The sequence below is a fragment of the Mesocricetus auratus genome, unplaced genomic scaffold (genome assembly GCF_017639785.1).
Source record: "Mesocricetus auratus isolate SY011 unplaced genomic scaffold, BCM_Maur_2.0 Super-Scaffold_100006, whole genome shotgun sequence".
In the NCBI taxonomy this organism is placed as follows: domain Eukaryota; kingdom Metazoa; phylum Chordata; class Mammalia; order Rodentia; family Cricetidae; genus Mesocricetus; species Mesocricetus auratus.
The window spans coordinates 101,603,703-101,617,365 of record NW_024429190.1 but is presented as its reverse complement, the minus strand read 5'-3'; the positions used below and the strand labels follow the sequence as shown (position 1 = coordinate 101,617,365).

Below are 13,663 nucleotides of genomic sequence, written 5' to 3'. Positions count from 1 at the left end.
CCACCCAGATTAGACTACCCGACCATCGAAACAGCCACGGTAGCTTTCTAACTTCACTGCCTGACTTTACCTCTTTGTAAACCCACTCTCAGCTGATCAGACTATGTGCCGCACTCCCCAGGACAGACGCTTTGAAAGGCTTGCTGGCATCCAGGGTGCAAAAGCAGACCCTCTGTGTCCTGCACTCAGAATTCTCAAGAACTTCCTTTGCCTTTGAAAGGTGGAGCATCAGCTGCTCCCGTGCCAGTTCCTGAAGCCCGGCATCATTCTCACATCTGTAGCTTGACTTGACAATCTCTTCTTTAACCATGCTTCTTGACCACCAGATTCTTCTGCTACAGTAGCAGCAACGGCCCATAAAGGGAAAACGGTTTCCTTCTGGTCAAGAGAAGGGAATCTCTAGCCCAGGTGGAGAGCAACATTCCAGGTGAGTGTGTCAATCACCCAGCTAAAGGACCACCCCTTAGGAAGCCATGCTAAAGAGCTGGGAAGACAGCTCAGCAGTTAAGAACGCTTTCTGCTCTTCAGGGGACTTGATCTCAGTTCCCAGTGCACGTTCCGGGAGACTTAGAACTGCCCGAGACTCCAGCTTCAGTGGTCTAATGCCCTCCATGGTCACCTGAACCCGTATACACACACATATATGTGCACACAGAGAGACACAAAAAAAAATTTAAAGTTTTAAAAAGAGACAAGACGAATAAATTGTCCCTTAAGGAGACAGTGTACTTTTTCTTCCCGGAAGTCCCGCCCCTAACTCAGTCACTATGGAACTGCTGTAGCAGTCCCCGAGGTCGGCCTGCTTTCCTGAGTCATGACTCAGAAAGGTTCAACGTTTCCTCTTTCTTCTTCCTTTTATCTCCTTCAGGTACTGGCCAGAGCCTAAGTGTGTCTTCTCCAGTAGTGTGGGCTCTCTCCACTCTTTCTCCAAAGCTGTCTTCCCTTCGGGCGACTGCTCATCTACCATGCGGCTACTTAGAAGTGGCAGGGTTTGTCTTTCTCTCCTCTAGCCCCTTCTCTGGTAAACTGTCATGATTACAGCTCCTCTGCCCTGGAGTTTTCTTTTACATTCTAACAAAATTGTCCTTGAGCTTCCCCGGGAGTCAGTTCTAAAATTCTTTTATCAACAAGACTAAGCGCCCCAAGAGAAGACCCCAGTTCCCAGTAATATGTGGTTCCTTTGGTGGGACTACCCAAAAGTTCTGGTAAGACTGCATGCTCTTGAGGACCAGCCCACCACACGTGAAACCAGTCACCCGCTCTCCTCCCTTTAAATTGCAAGCATCTAAGTGTTACTCAATGTCCCTTGGTGAACAGCCCAATCAGTGGTGCAGGAATTGAGCCAGACTGAGTTATAACAGCCCCAAATTTTGCTACATGTCATTTGGGGACAACAACTCACTACTTTGTGCCTCAGTTTCTTTATCTATATAATAAGGATGGTAGCGATGCAACATAGCAGAGGGCACACAAAGAAAGCATTACTAAGTGTGATCTGTTTTTAAATCACAAAGCTGATGCGGATACTCTCATAGGATCCTGCATGCCTATATCCAATGTGTACCCAAAATAAACCGCTAAGACATGCTCTAAGTATTTCAAATCACTTCTACTCATTAAAATATTTGCTGAACATCTACAGGCAATATTTGAGGCATGAGAATACTCAGAGTACTGCTCATGTTTTTTAAGGCATTATATTAAAATAGGAAATAATTTTTCATTTTTATAATATATGGGGGAAAGAAGTCTTACAAAAAATACCCTGTACATAAAATGCTAAGTTTGTGTGTTCAGACTATTTTCTGTGATAAGCCTTGTGAGTAGAAATAGAATGAACTGAATCTGTAGAGTCAGAAATAGACATGCCTACATCAGCAAAATTGCAGTGTAGTCAGCAGAACTAAGGACAAGCATGCTAAGGAAAACGAGGCCACACAGTTTTGACAGGGGCCGGGGGCTGACTGGAGCATCACATAGACACTTGAGCAGACATCACATGAGGGAGGTTTGAGCCATCAGTAAAGACTTAAAGCTCAAACATACCAAGGTGACAACCTTGGCTTTAGTGGATCTTCCACAATGGCCTCGGAACATTCTAGACAGATAATCTCAATGACCAGGAATTCACATTGTCTACTTCTCACTGCTTCCTCGGAGCACAGAACATAAACTCGGATCCTGTGTTCTGAGTTTTGCTGGCTTTGGGCTGCTGGTTACCCAGCCATGGTGGCTTGAGTACTCTTCTACTTGAGAAGCTAGCCACACCTCCAAGGAATTAACATAAAATATCAACAGTCACAGCAGCACAAGGTTGATCCTTTCCACTACCCACTTACGGTATGGCAAGTCCAAAAGACCTCTGGTTCTGCTCTGAGACCCCTTAAGAAGTATAAGTCTAGTAAACGTAAGAATAGCGTAGTATATTTTTTTTCTCTCTTCAGTGAGATCAATGGTGTTTTGGATAGTTCATGTGGGACGGTATGTTTGCAGAAAAAGTTAGGGAACAAGGTAAGCCATTACCGTATCAAACACTCTTACCAAACCAACCTGTGTGGAAATGCACAGGCGACACACAGTGAGTAATACTGCGTCTTGGCAAAATCTTTGCATGTCAGCTGTAGCTCCCGGCAAAGATCTTAGTGTTCCAGACAAGCGGAGATTATCATATTTATTTTATTGTTGCTAGCGCTGCTGCTGTCACTGCTGTCTCCTGCACACAAAGAAGGGGGTTTTCACTCTCAGCCTCTTCCAGACCACAGAAAAACGAGAGGACACTAAAGCAAGCCGCTCTGCCTCACGTGCAGTGTCTGCCGACTCCAGAGTGCCTGGAACAATGGACTGTAGGAGGTCTGGGGACGGGGTATCTGTGAGGTCCAACATCTGCCTGATCATGAATCATAACAATGAAACAATGGACTGTAGGAGGTCTGGGCACGGGATATCTGTGAGGTCCAACCTCATTATGAATCATAAACCCACTAGCACTCCATTCCCCCAGCATCGCATCACAGCTCCAACCTGGCTGAACTGCACGTAATGAAAGAGAAATCAGGAACACACTGAGGCTGAAACCCCAAATACACTTACATTCTGGTTTAAATTCGTTTCAATTAGCAGAGGCCAGGCAGTTACTGTTTTCATGCTGAGTCACTCTTGCGGGTTTAATAACAAAAGCTGTCAGACACATTGCTCTACTAAAATAATTAAAATACTGTGATAGAAGTGCATTTTAAGCCTCAGTAGAGAACACAGAGACGGCTTACAATGAAATTTGCCTTAAAGGATAACTAATGAAGGAAATAACGCAGACTTTTGGTAATAGGAAACAACTATTTGTGTATTATATGTTTTATAGGTCAAAAAAACAGATTTTTAGCATAGCATTTTCCCAAAATGCCTTTAAAAAAACCAGTGCAGTAAGAGAAAAGTGAGCCACACATTGAAGAGCTCTCCCTTTCCTATGTCCTCTGTCTAGAAATGATCCCCCCTTTTTTTCTTATACCACAAAACGTCTGCTCTGCCCAGAACACTCTAGCCAAGATGCTCCTAGGAAGGGGACATAATGACGTGATTTAAGAGCTGAGACTAAGTCAACCTGATTCAAAAACCATCTCTACCATTTTCCACCTATGTGACATTGGCAAGCCTCTTGGCGTCCTGCGTTTTGGTTCCCCCAGGTAAGATGAACAAGTAGCAGCACCTACCTCCTAGTAGTTCTACATGAGTGAAATGGTCCCCTGAGGTCCTTACCTGGCAGGATCCTTTTGTCACTGAAGTCTCAGATCATGATCGTATGCCTCTGCGCAAGATACCTTTCCTAGCCACCACACTGGAGGCTGACCTCGCCCAGGGCATTGTGCTTCAGTTTCTCTTCCATAACACTTCCCTATTTTTCCATCACAAGAGAAGTCAAGCTAACTATCAGTTACCATTTCATACTTTCAAGTAGACACTCAATAAAAAATCATACGCAAAGAGTGTCACACGCCTGTGATACTAGGACTCCTCCAGAGGCTGTGGCGGGAAGATGGCAAGCTTGAGGCCAGCCTAGCCTACATAGCAAACTCAAAAGCAAGCTAGAATCCTAAGTAGACCCTGTTTGAAACCCACGAATGAGTCCCTAACTAATGAGTAACCGAACTACCAAATGAATGAGGAGTCTCCAGGGATTCGATGGAGTCATCACAGCAGCCACACAATACCAAAGGGAAACTTTTGAACCATGAGTAGTTAGAGACATAAAAGCCATAGTTCTTCAGGTTTGTAACTTCCAGAGTCTGGAATGTTCCTTCTTGGGGACACTGGTGATAGTGTCCTCTGTACCTTATTCAGCAGTGTGCTGGTAGACGGGCTTTAGGAATGGCTCTTGGGAATGGACTGAGCCCTGGCAGTCCTCACCATAAGTTGGCTGGAGTTTCCACTCAGCTGATTTTCACACCCATCTCATCACAGACCAGCCTGCCTCAGCGATGCATGCAAGCCAAGGAGACAGCAGTATACTCGGAAGATGGGAGTAACAGTTCCGTGTAATCTAAAGTAGTGTCTGTCAATTGCTAAGGTGTAAATATTCCAACCATGACCAATTTCAAGTGGTCAATGGCTTAATAGCAGGCTCCCCAAATTCCTAAAAATTCAACCAAGGACCTCACAAGCCACTGCAATCTTCTCTTGCAAAACACGTTCCTTTTAAGCCTCTAAACTATGTTCATTGAATCCAAGTCCAAATTGAATACTTTTTTTTAACATAGGCATGCTTTTTACATATTATCTGTTCTTGATGAGCCAAGATTAGGGCAGTCAACTCACTGGTTTGGTGAACAATGAAGCCAGATGGTTATGCCGGCTGCCCTTTTTGCAGGCTTCTCTTTTTGTAAAAATCTCTCAAACTCATGTTAAGGCTCTAAACATGATCTGAATCCACAACGGACCTCTGTGAGAACCAATCCATTTCAGAGAAAAAAAAAAAACATGAATCGTGTGTCTATTCTTTTGAATGGAAATGACCGCACAAATGGACCAAGGCAGCCATCTATTAAATGCTACTTAGAAGAAAGGTCTACAGCATAAAACAGGGACTCCACGCTGACCACAAGGACCCAGCGTGGAGAGGGGTTACGTGTGTGTATTACAACTGGTGCTTTCTCTGGCATCCCACTCTGGCTAGGTATATAACATCACCCTTTGGCCCCTACTCTAACACAGGAGCTTTTCCTAACAAGGGAAGATGCTCTACTACCACAGTTCTGAGACAGCACAAGTAACATTTCAAAATCCAACCAGGCTTCATGCAAATCTTGATGTGTGTTGCTCTTTTGTAGACTAGACTGGAGTCTCACAAAGGAACAGAGGGGTTGTCGCTGCTCTGCTGTACCAGTCACACGCTGCTGCACAACGGATGACTCCCAAATTAACCAACTCAAAAAGTACACGCTTATTAATCCATAGTTTTTTTTTTCTTCCCTATGGGTCAAAAGACTAGGTCCACCTTATCTGGGTCCTTGACTTCCCAATGTCTCAGGAGGCTGCAGCAAAGGCATCAGCTAGCACTCGCTACCTCATCTGAAGGCTGGACTGGGGCTGCCAGCAGGTTTTATTGTTAGCACACGCTGAGCACCTCCTCTCCTCCCTGGATGCTGGATGAAGGTTGCCCTCAGGTCCTCACCGTCCAGCCTCTCTGTGCAACAGTGTGATTTATCAAAACACTATGAAGGCGACGAGATCTGCTTGCAAGGTAGAAGCTTCAGTCTTATGTAACCCTGTCTTGGAAGTGGCTTCAACATCCATTGCTTCTGCTACATTGTGTCTTTTAGATGCAAGTCTCTAGAAGTAGCCAGTTCTCAAGAGAAAGTCATTGTGCAAGGGTGCAAAATCCCAGGTGTAAGGACCATGGAGATCATTTTAGAAGTCTGCCCGCCACATTCACACTCTTGGAACTCAAATGGAAAGAGCAGGCCAACAAAACACCTCTTTAAGTATCTTAATATAAAACCAATCCATGTGGTTTTTCCAAAATATGTGGCTAAGACCTCAAGAAAATAAAGCAAGGGAGATTAAGAGTAGAGGACATTAGGTTTGAACATACCAAAGTCTGCTAGAAGATTCCAGGCAAATACAAACAATATTAGAGAAGCCTTATGGGAGCACCGGTATGTTAGCAAATCTCAGCGAGGAAGCCGCCCGTTCTTAACAGCACACAAAGGTTCTCTCAAGGCAGCTGCCCATCTAAGCAGGTATTCAGTACCGGGAAATCTAGTCTACTCTGAAATTGATATTTAGCACCGTCTGCGTTTGGAAGACATGTCTATGGCTTGCAATGTGCTGTGCAGTATTAGCAGTTTCACCTACATGATGCTCCTACACCCATCTCTACCCCTACAGTAGCAAGAGAACTGTGGTAACAATTTCAAACCCTGGCTGACACCCACATTTTTTTTCTGGACTTTAACTAACCATAAATTCTCAGATATGCAAGCATCTCGACATTCAGCGGTGGTGGCCAGAGAAACTGCCTCCGGATGACTTCAAATGATTTAATACACTAAGGATGAAACACATACTCAGAAACCCTGGAACAGTCTGTTCTAGACAAATGTAAACGCAGACGAGGATTATCTTAAACCTAAATGTTCAGAGTTGCTCTGTACATTTTACCCTTCTTCTTGAAAAACGCACATGTGTTTTCCTTTCCATAAACTCTGTCCCTGGTTCAGCTATAAAAATGCTTGGTTCCTCTGTGTCACTAACCACCTATTTGTTTCTTTAGAGAGCTGTTTGACCAGCAACCAAACTTAAACAGACCCGTCCCCCAAAAGCCCCCCAAACCATAGCCACCTTGGAAAGGTGAGCATAAAGTACATCAGAGCTACCGTGCGGTGTCCAAGCTCGAATAATAACCCAACCCCCGTGTGATGAATGCAGAAGGAGGCGCACACCAAATTCTACCTTAACAGCCATGGGCAGAGAAGACTAGGGAGCCGATGACGAGGGGATCGAGGTTGAGACTACCGACGTGAAATAGCTGGATAACACATCTCAGAGCCTAAGCAAGGCTTTGGGAAGCTGCCCCGATGTTCTTACCTCTCTCAGGTGGATGTTCTCCTTCTCCTTCTGGTCTAAAATCACTTCCAAGTGGCTGACCTGAGACTCAGCCTCCGCCATCCGCCGGGTGCGCTCATTGTCATCCTCAAGGCTTTTGGATGGCAACCCTTTACTCTGCAGCATCTCCAGGAGCTTTTTAATGGACTCGTCTCGGGCATTGAGAGTCTGTTTCTGTGTTTCGATTCTCAGCTCCATCTCTTCCAACGTCTTCCGCAGAAGGAACAGCTCCTTGGCCTGTCTGTCGTGCTCGGCTTGGAGCCTGCGGAAGTTCTCCTCGGTCAGCTCGATGGTGAAGTGTTCTGCTCCTCGGTTGCCGCTCTCCTGCTGCAGGAGGTGGTTAAGGTCTCTCTGGGTCCGCAGCTCATCCTGAAGGGCCTGGATGGTCAGCTGCAGATGCTACATGGAGAGAGAGGGAGCGGGAAGAGGAGAACGGAGAGAAGTCAGTGAACAGGCCGCGTGCTATCCGCCGCCACACCGTGAGGATGGAATGTTAATCATGAGGTGGGGGAGGTGGGGGTGCCAGCTGTGAAGTCCTCCATGGTGACTTCAGAAGCATGGGACAGCACATGGGGAGGGCGATTAATTCAGTGATGCTTTCCGAATGTCTTAGGAGAAGAGAAATGTACACACACACACACAGAAACGTTGTATTAGTGTCAATCACATGGGAAATCATACATCTATGGTGTTTAATTCAGGGAGGGAAAGGGTTAGAGGGAAACTTTCATGAAACACACCTTCTTAGGCCCACAACACTCCAGACTCAGTATTCCCTGTTTCCTAAGATGTTCTTTATCCATCATTCTCCATGATAAATGCAGATCCATTTGAAAATGAAAATAACAGCATCCAATATGAGTAGACACAAACAAGGACTTTATTTTACTTTATTTTTTATGAATAAAGCTGCGAACAGGTTTAGTAAACAGGGTTACTGCAAGCAAAAGGAACAAATGGAGACACAGACAGCACGTTCAAGCACACACGGACAGCACGTTCAAGCACACACGGACAGCACGTTCGAGCACACGAGTAGCTGAGGCTATGCCATGCGGCGTAAAAGAAACAGGCTGCAGAGTGGACAAACCTTGGCTCTTCTGGCATCCAGTAACTGAACAGCATGGGAAATGAGAAAAAAAAACGAAGCAAAAAATCAACATAAAGAAAAGTTCAGTGCAAGCAAAGGATATTCAACAGAAAGAACTTAATCAACATAGAGTACCTTCACAGAAGAAAAAACAAAAATCAAAAACATTCGCATTACGCCAACACCCATAAGCTACACACAGTTCAGAGCATTGATGCTGGATCAACTCAAAAAGAAAAACAGGAGAGAGAAAAGAAGAAAGAAAAGCCAATTAAGACTTGCTTCAATAGCCTTTTGTTTCCCTCTCTCCCTTTGACCCAACCCACAATTTTCGGCTATCTTAGCCCAGAGGAAATCACAATACTCTAGAGTACCCAAACACTGTTTCCAGTCATCACCGTGGAGAACACCAGAGAACGCAGTTAACAGTTGGGAAAAAGAAACCCTTCAATGAAGTCAGTTGGGCAATTCATGCCTTCCTTTCCAGACCAACCTCAGGCTGTTCAGAGGAGGCAGCCACAAGCCTGAAAAAAATTTTTTTTGCCCAGGGACATACCAGGAGGCTTCAAAAATAGCAGTTACTCATTCATTCACAGACACGTAATCCTGCCTATGAACCAGACCACAATGTCAAACAGAGGAATCAAGCTGGACGTAGGGCTGGACTACTGTGCACAGGGACTCCTGGTGTTGTAAGGCAGAGGTAATACTATATCTGAGCTATATAAATACTGAAGCAGTCAACACTTGAAATGTCCGAAGTCCTGCGGCTGATACCTGGAGGTACTGAGATCTTTCTGAATGTGGCCTGTACCCAGAAAACTAGCACAGTGTGGCACACTGATTACACTCTAGGAGTTTGCATTTCACCTTCATGCTTGGGAATGAGAAGTTCCTAGTGGGGTCCCTAGGGTACTGAATGCTACATATTGACATAGATTACTGATTACTTCGTGATACATCACAATCTTCTGAATGCTAAGTTTCAGGGTCTTTTACTCACAAAGCTATGTAACCATCAATACGGTTTTTAACATGTTTATCAGCACATAAGGAACTCTGTACCTCTTAGCAATCTACTTCCCATTTCCTTCCCAAGACCAAAGCCCTGGGAGCCAGTGATCTTTCTGTCTCTAATAATTTGCCTATGATGACCTGTGACCTGCAACCTCCACGTGGGGGTGACTCAACCAGGCCTGATGCAAGATTGCCCCCTGCCTAGCTACCTGCCTGCTTGGTGGAATACTATTGGCCCTCACTCCTCACGTTACCTTACCCTATCCTATGATTCCCATCCCCTACCTCAGTCCTACATAAGTCCCTGCCTGTTGGAATAAATCGAGATCCTGCTCCGACATAAAAAAGAAATTGCCTATGAAGGACATTTTTTCAGTGAAATAATGAAATAAGTGGTTTCTTTGATTCCATAGGCACTCAGAGTTTAATACCTGTCTTAGCAAGTACCAGTATTCCATTACTTTCCATAACTGAATTTTATTTCACTATAGAGATACACTAAATTTTATTTATCTACTTAATCAGCTTGTTTGTAAACAGATATTCATAGCAGTGTTGTTTACATTGGCCAAAAAGTACAAATAATCCATATACCAATCAATTAATCGGTGCATATTTGTGATGTATCCAGTCAATGAAATATTATTTAGCCATAAAATGGGGTGACATAACTAAAGAATGACCCTGAAAATTATTATGTCAGCATAAAAGAAGTCAATCACGAAAGACCACAAACAATGTGATTCCACTTACGCAATATCCAGATAAGCAAACTCATAGGCTGAGATAAATAAATGATGGCAGGAAATGAAGCCGGTGTAACTACTGACCACTGTGGTGCTCCTTCTGTTGTGATGAACACAATCTCAAGCTATATGGTGTTGTGAGTTGCACAGCTCTGTGAATATATAAAAACTGACAGTTTGTACTTATGGGGCATCGGGTGGCAAATTGTAAGATAAATAAACTATACCTCAATAAAGCTGCCATGGGAAGTATGAATTAACACCACAGGGCCATACGATCTTTTCCTACCAAGGCCCCATCTCTAAACCAATCCAAAAAGATTGCACTGGAGTAAGGACAACCTTTGTCCCTGCTCTTGGGGTGTGCCTTAACTACTGTCTTCTGATCAATTAAATGTCTTTGTCCTTCCATGGTGGTGTGAGTTTATGAGTTGATCCAAGTTAACTTGGAAAAAATGGGATGAATCAAGATGATGAAAGTGGAAACTGTCTTTCCTGAGAGCCACCAAAAATAATGTTTGTTTTTGTGGTTTTTTTATACAAGATTCATAAATAAGCCAGAAGGAGTTTCCAAAAACAAATCTGCAGAAACTGACAAGGTAACAGTGAAGGAACTGTCCTTGGGTGGGCAAGTTGTTTATCAACCTGGCCTGCTGGTTTCATAGCTAAAAAGGAGGACTCAGTCGAACGCTATTTGACTCCTGGGTGGAGTTACAAAGACAGTATGTGGGTGCTGGGTTTCAGGGAAGGAGAAGGGGCCATTTATCCATTCAGTATACATTTGTTTACCTTCTCTCTCTTAGATTCTTAAAATACAAAGCAAGAGGAAGAAGAAATATCTCATGTCTACAGTTCCTGTAGACAAGTAAGGAAGTAAGCCAACAGAAGAGACACACTGAATCATGACAGTTATGGCAGAAAGTCATGGCTGGCTGGCTAGACACACAGAGGAGCTGTCAACCCAGGGGAGGGTTACGTGGAGTCCACTACTGAGCGATGTCTGCAAGGAAAGATGAGATTCTGTCCCTAGCAGAAGGCTGGAGAATGAAGAGCCCACGGAAATATCCAGAGCCAAAGAGAAAGGAAACCAAGCCTACTGAGGGACAGTCACGGTGAAAACTTGACTTACCAGCACTCACCGCCTGCCACACATGGCTGCAAGCGCTAGTCAACCTCCATAACAGCCCAGAGCGGCAGCCGCCGCTGCAACCTCCACTTACGGGACGAGAATGCAGACACAGATGAAGCCAGCTGTGCCAGCTCCCTTCCTTTCGTAAGGAGCATAGGCAGGTGTGTACGTAGCCAGTCTGACCTCGCGACTCACGTCCTTCAGACTGTGTCAATGAAGAACGGAGTGGGTGGCGGCAGCACACAGGTGGGCACCGCAAACAGTTGTAGAAATTCTCACGATGAGGAATTAGCCATCCTACCCAGGTTGGGTTTTTGTTGTTGGTTTGGTTTGGTTTTTTGGGTTTGGTTTGGTTTGGTTTTGTGGAAAGGTGGATAAGACAGATGCTTGAAGGTTTGCATGTCATTAAGAAACGACACTTTGCCATTAGTCTATTAGTCACAAAATGAGTTCATTATGAGCAAATACAATGTGATTCTCAGTGTAAACCTCAGTCCATAAATGTCGCAAATCGATGTTTGCAGTTAGTTTTTGCTCTCTTTTAATGTTAATATGTCCAAACTTAAGCAGGAATAGCCTTGTTTCTACTCAAAGGATTCTTTAGCAAAATGTATATACCTGGTAAGTCTTGATCATTTTTCAAGTTCATATCCTTGAAGACAGGGACTATGAAGACAACTCATTCAGTCTCATTTTCTCCCCCACCCCCAACACGGTCTCTTCCTCGTTATCTCTAATTACTCTATCTTAAAGAAACTCAACTTGGGCCAGCAAGATGGCTCAGCAGTAAAGGCTCTTGCCTCCTAAGCCCAGAAACTGAGTTTGATCCCAGAATCCCATATAAGGGTAGAAGATGAAAACCAAGTTCACAAAGCTGTCCTCTGCCCTCCAAAGGTGTATCCGTGATATGGGTGCCCAAGCACCCATCATGCACAGACACAGACACTGTAATAAAAAACAAAATTAAAAAATTCACCAGATATCCAAACCTCAGGCTTGATACTTAGAAATTCTAAAATGTAATAGCACCCTTGATAACATATTGTGCACTAAAAATAATAACCTCTCAGTTCCCACGTTTTAAGAGGGATAAAGTAGACATAGACAGGAAGTATTAACTTTAATGAAGTGAAATCACTTAATTTAATAATGATTAAATGAGTTACTTCTTACAAACGTCCCACCACTCAGGATGGACTAAGGTCACTTCAACAAAACCCTACATTCTGTAGAGGGTAACCCACCTGCTGACATGGAATCAGATCTTCCAGGGCTTTCAGAGAACTTAAAAATTAGCTTTCCAACCTTATTCACAAATGAGAACAACAGATGCATATAGGTTATAGGCCCAAGAGAACACACCTGAGTCCTAACAAAGACAAAACCCTCACTTCAGGGACCCTGTACTTGGTACTGGGAAAGCAGACAAGAAGGGTGTGACTCTAGACTATGACAACCTAGGTTGCCATGGGCGTCCTATAGGAAGGATGGAACCACAATACAGACCCCACCCAGTACTTAAACAGTATGGGATACCTCAAGCACAGTTGATGTAAGACCATCTGTTGAAGAAATTTGGTTGTGTGGATAACTAAAAAAAAATCTTGACAGAACTATCTGCCAAAGGCAAGACTGTACTCTTAGTCCTCATCAGAGAAACATCTTTGTGCAGTGCATGGCAGTTAAGGCAAAGACTCATAACCGGTCAAATGCAGAGAGTACGTGTCTATGGAATGCTCAGCCACACTTGGAGGGTCTATATTATACCTGTTCCCCGAGGCCCGGGAGCGGGAAGACTGTAAGAGCCAGGAGTCAGGGAGGACCAGAACAAAACAGTGGTTTCTGGATGCAACAGGCCCACTGCACTGATGATCTGACAGTAGCTGTGGGTGCCTAAGATTAGCTCAGTCAGCACTCCAGCACACACGGAGGAGAAGCTCCTGAGCCCCCACCCCAGCTGAGGATCAGCTGACAGACAGCTAATGGCTGCTAAGTAAGAAAGAGGATTTTCTTGAAGAGTATGACCCCTAGTAGGTTGTCCATGCCCCACACTCACACATACATAAGCAATGCAAATTGCACCCAATGAGCTAGTCTTTTAAGGATGTGTAGTTTGGAGGGGGAAAATGAGAGGGGGATTTGAGCAGTGGGGTGGTTTGAACAAGAAAGGCCCCCATGGGCTCATATATCGAATGCTAGGTTACCAGGATGTGGCACTATTTGAAAGAATTAGGGAGCCAACCAAGCTCCCTGAAGTGATGATAATGGACTGACCTCTGGAACTACAAGCCAGCCCTAATTAAATACCTTCATTTATAAGAGTTGCCTTGGCCATGCGGTCTCTTCACAGCAATACAACAGTGACTAAGACAGGAAGAGTTGGGGAAAGAGGGGTGAATATAATCAAAATGTATTTCACATGTATGATGGGTGTGAAATTCTCAAGGGATTCCTTTCAAACATACGTTTTTAAAAGACGAGGCCGCGGTGCAAGTGAACCTCTGACAAAGCCACAGTGCCCTCTCTGAGAGTCCAAAGAAAGGAGGATAACGGCCAGTTTCCAGTTCCCTCGTATTCGCACCA

General features: G+C 44.4%; 1 protein-coding gene across 15 annotated transcripts in view; it reads right to left on the bottom strand.

The window, feature by feature from the left end:
* Erc2 (ELKS/RAB6-interacting/CAST family member 2) overlaps window positions 1-13,663 on the bottom strand; it is an 880,091-nt gene that overhangs the window by 726,846 nt on the left and 139,582 nt on the right. For 10 of the 15 annotated variants that reach the window (XR_002384370.2, XM_021231590.2, XM_013118849.3 and 7 more), the window contains exons 3-4: window positions 8,189-8,212; window positions 7,081-7,497 (exon numbers count right to left, since the gene is read on the bottom strand). Coding sequence is in view for 14 of the 15 variants with exons in the window: in XM_021231590.2 (XP_021087249.1) it covers window positions 7,081-7,497; window positions 8,189-8,212 (441 nt within the window). In the remaining variant the exon portion in view is untranslated. The remainder of the gene's footprint in view (window positions 1-7,080; window positions 7,498-8,188; window positions 8,213-13,663) is intronic. The other 5 variants (XM_021231593.2, XM_013118852.3, XM_013118855.3 and 2 more) reach the window with 1 other exon arrangement.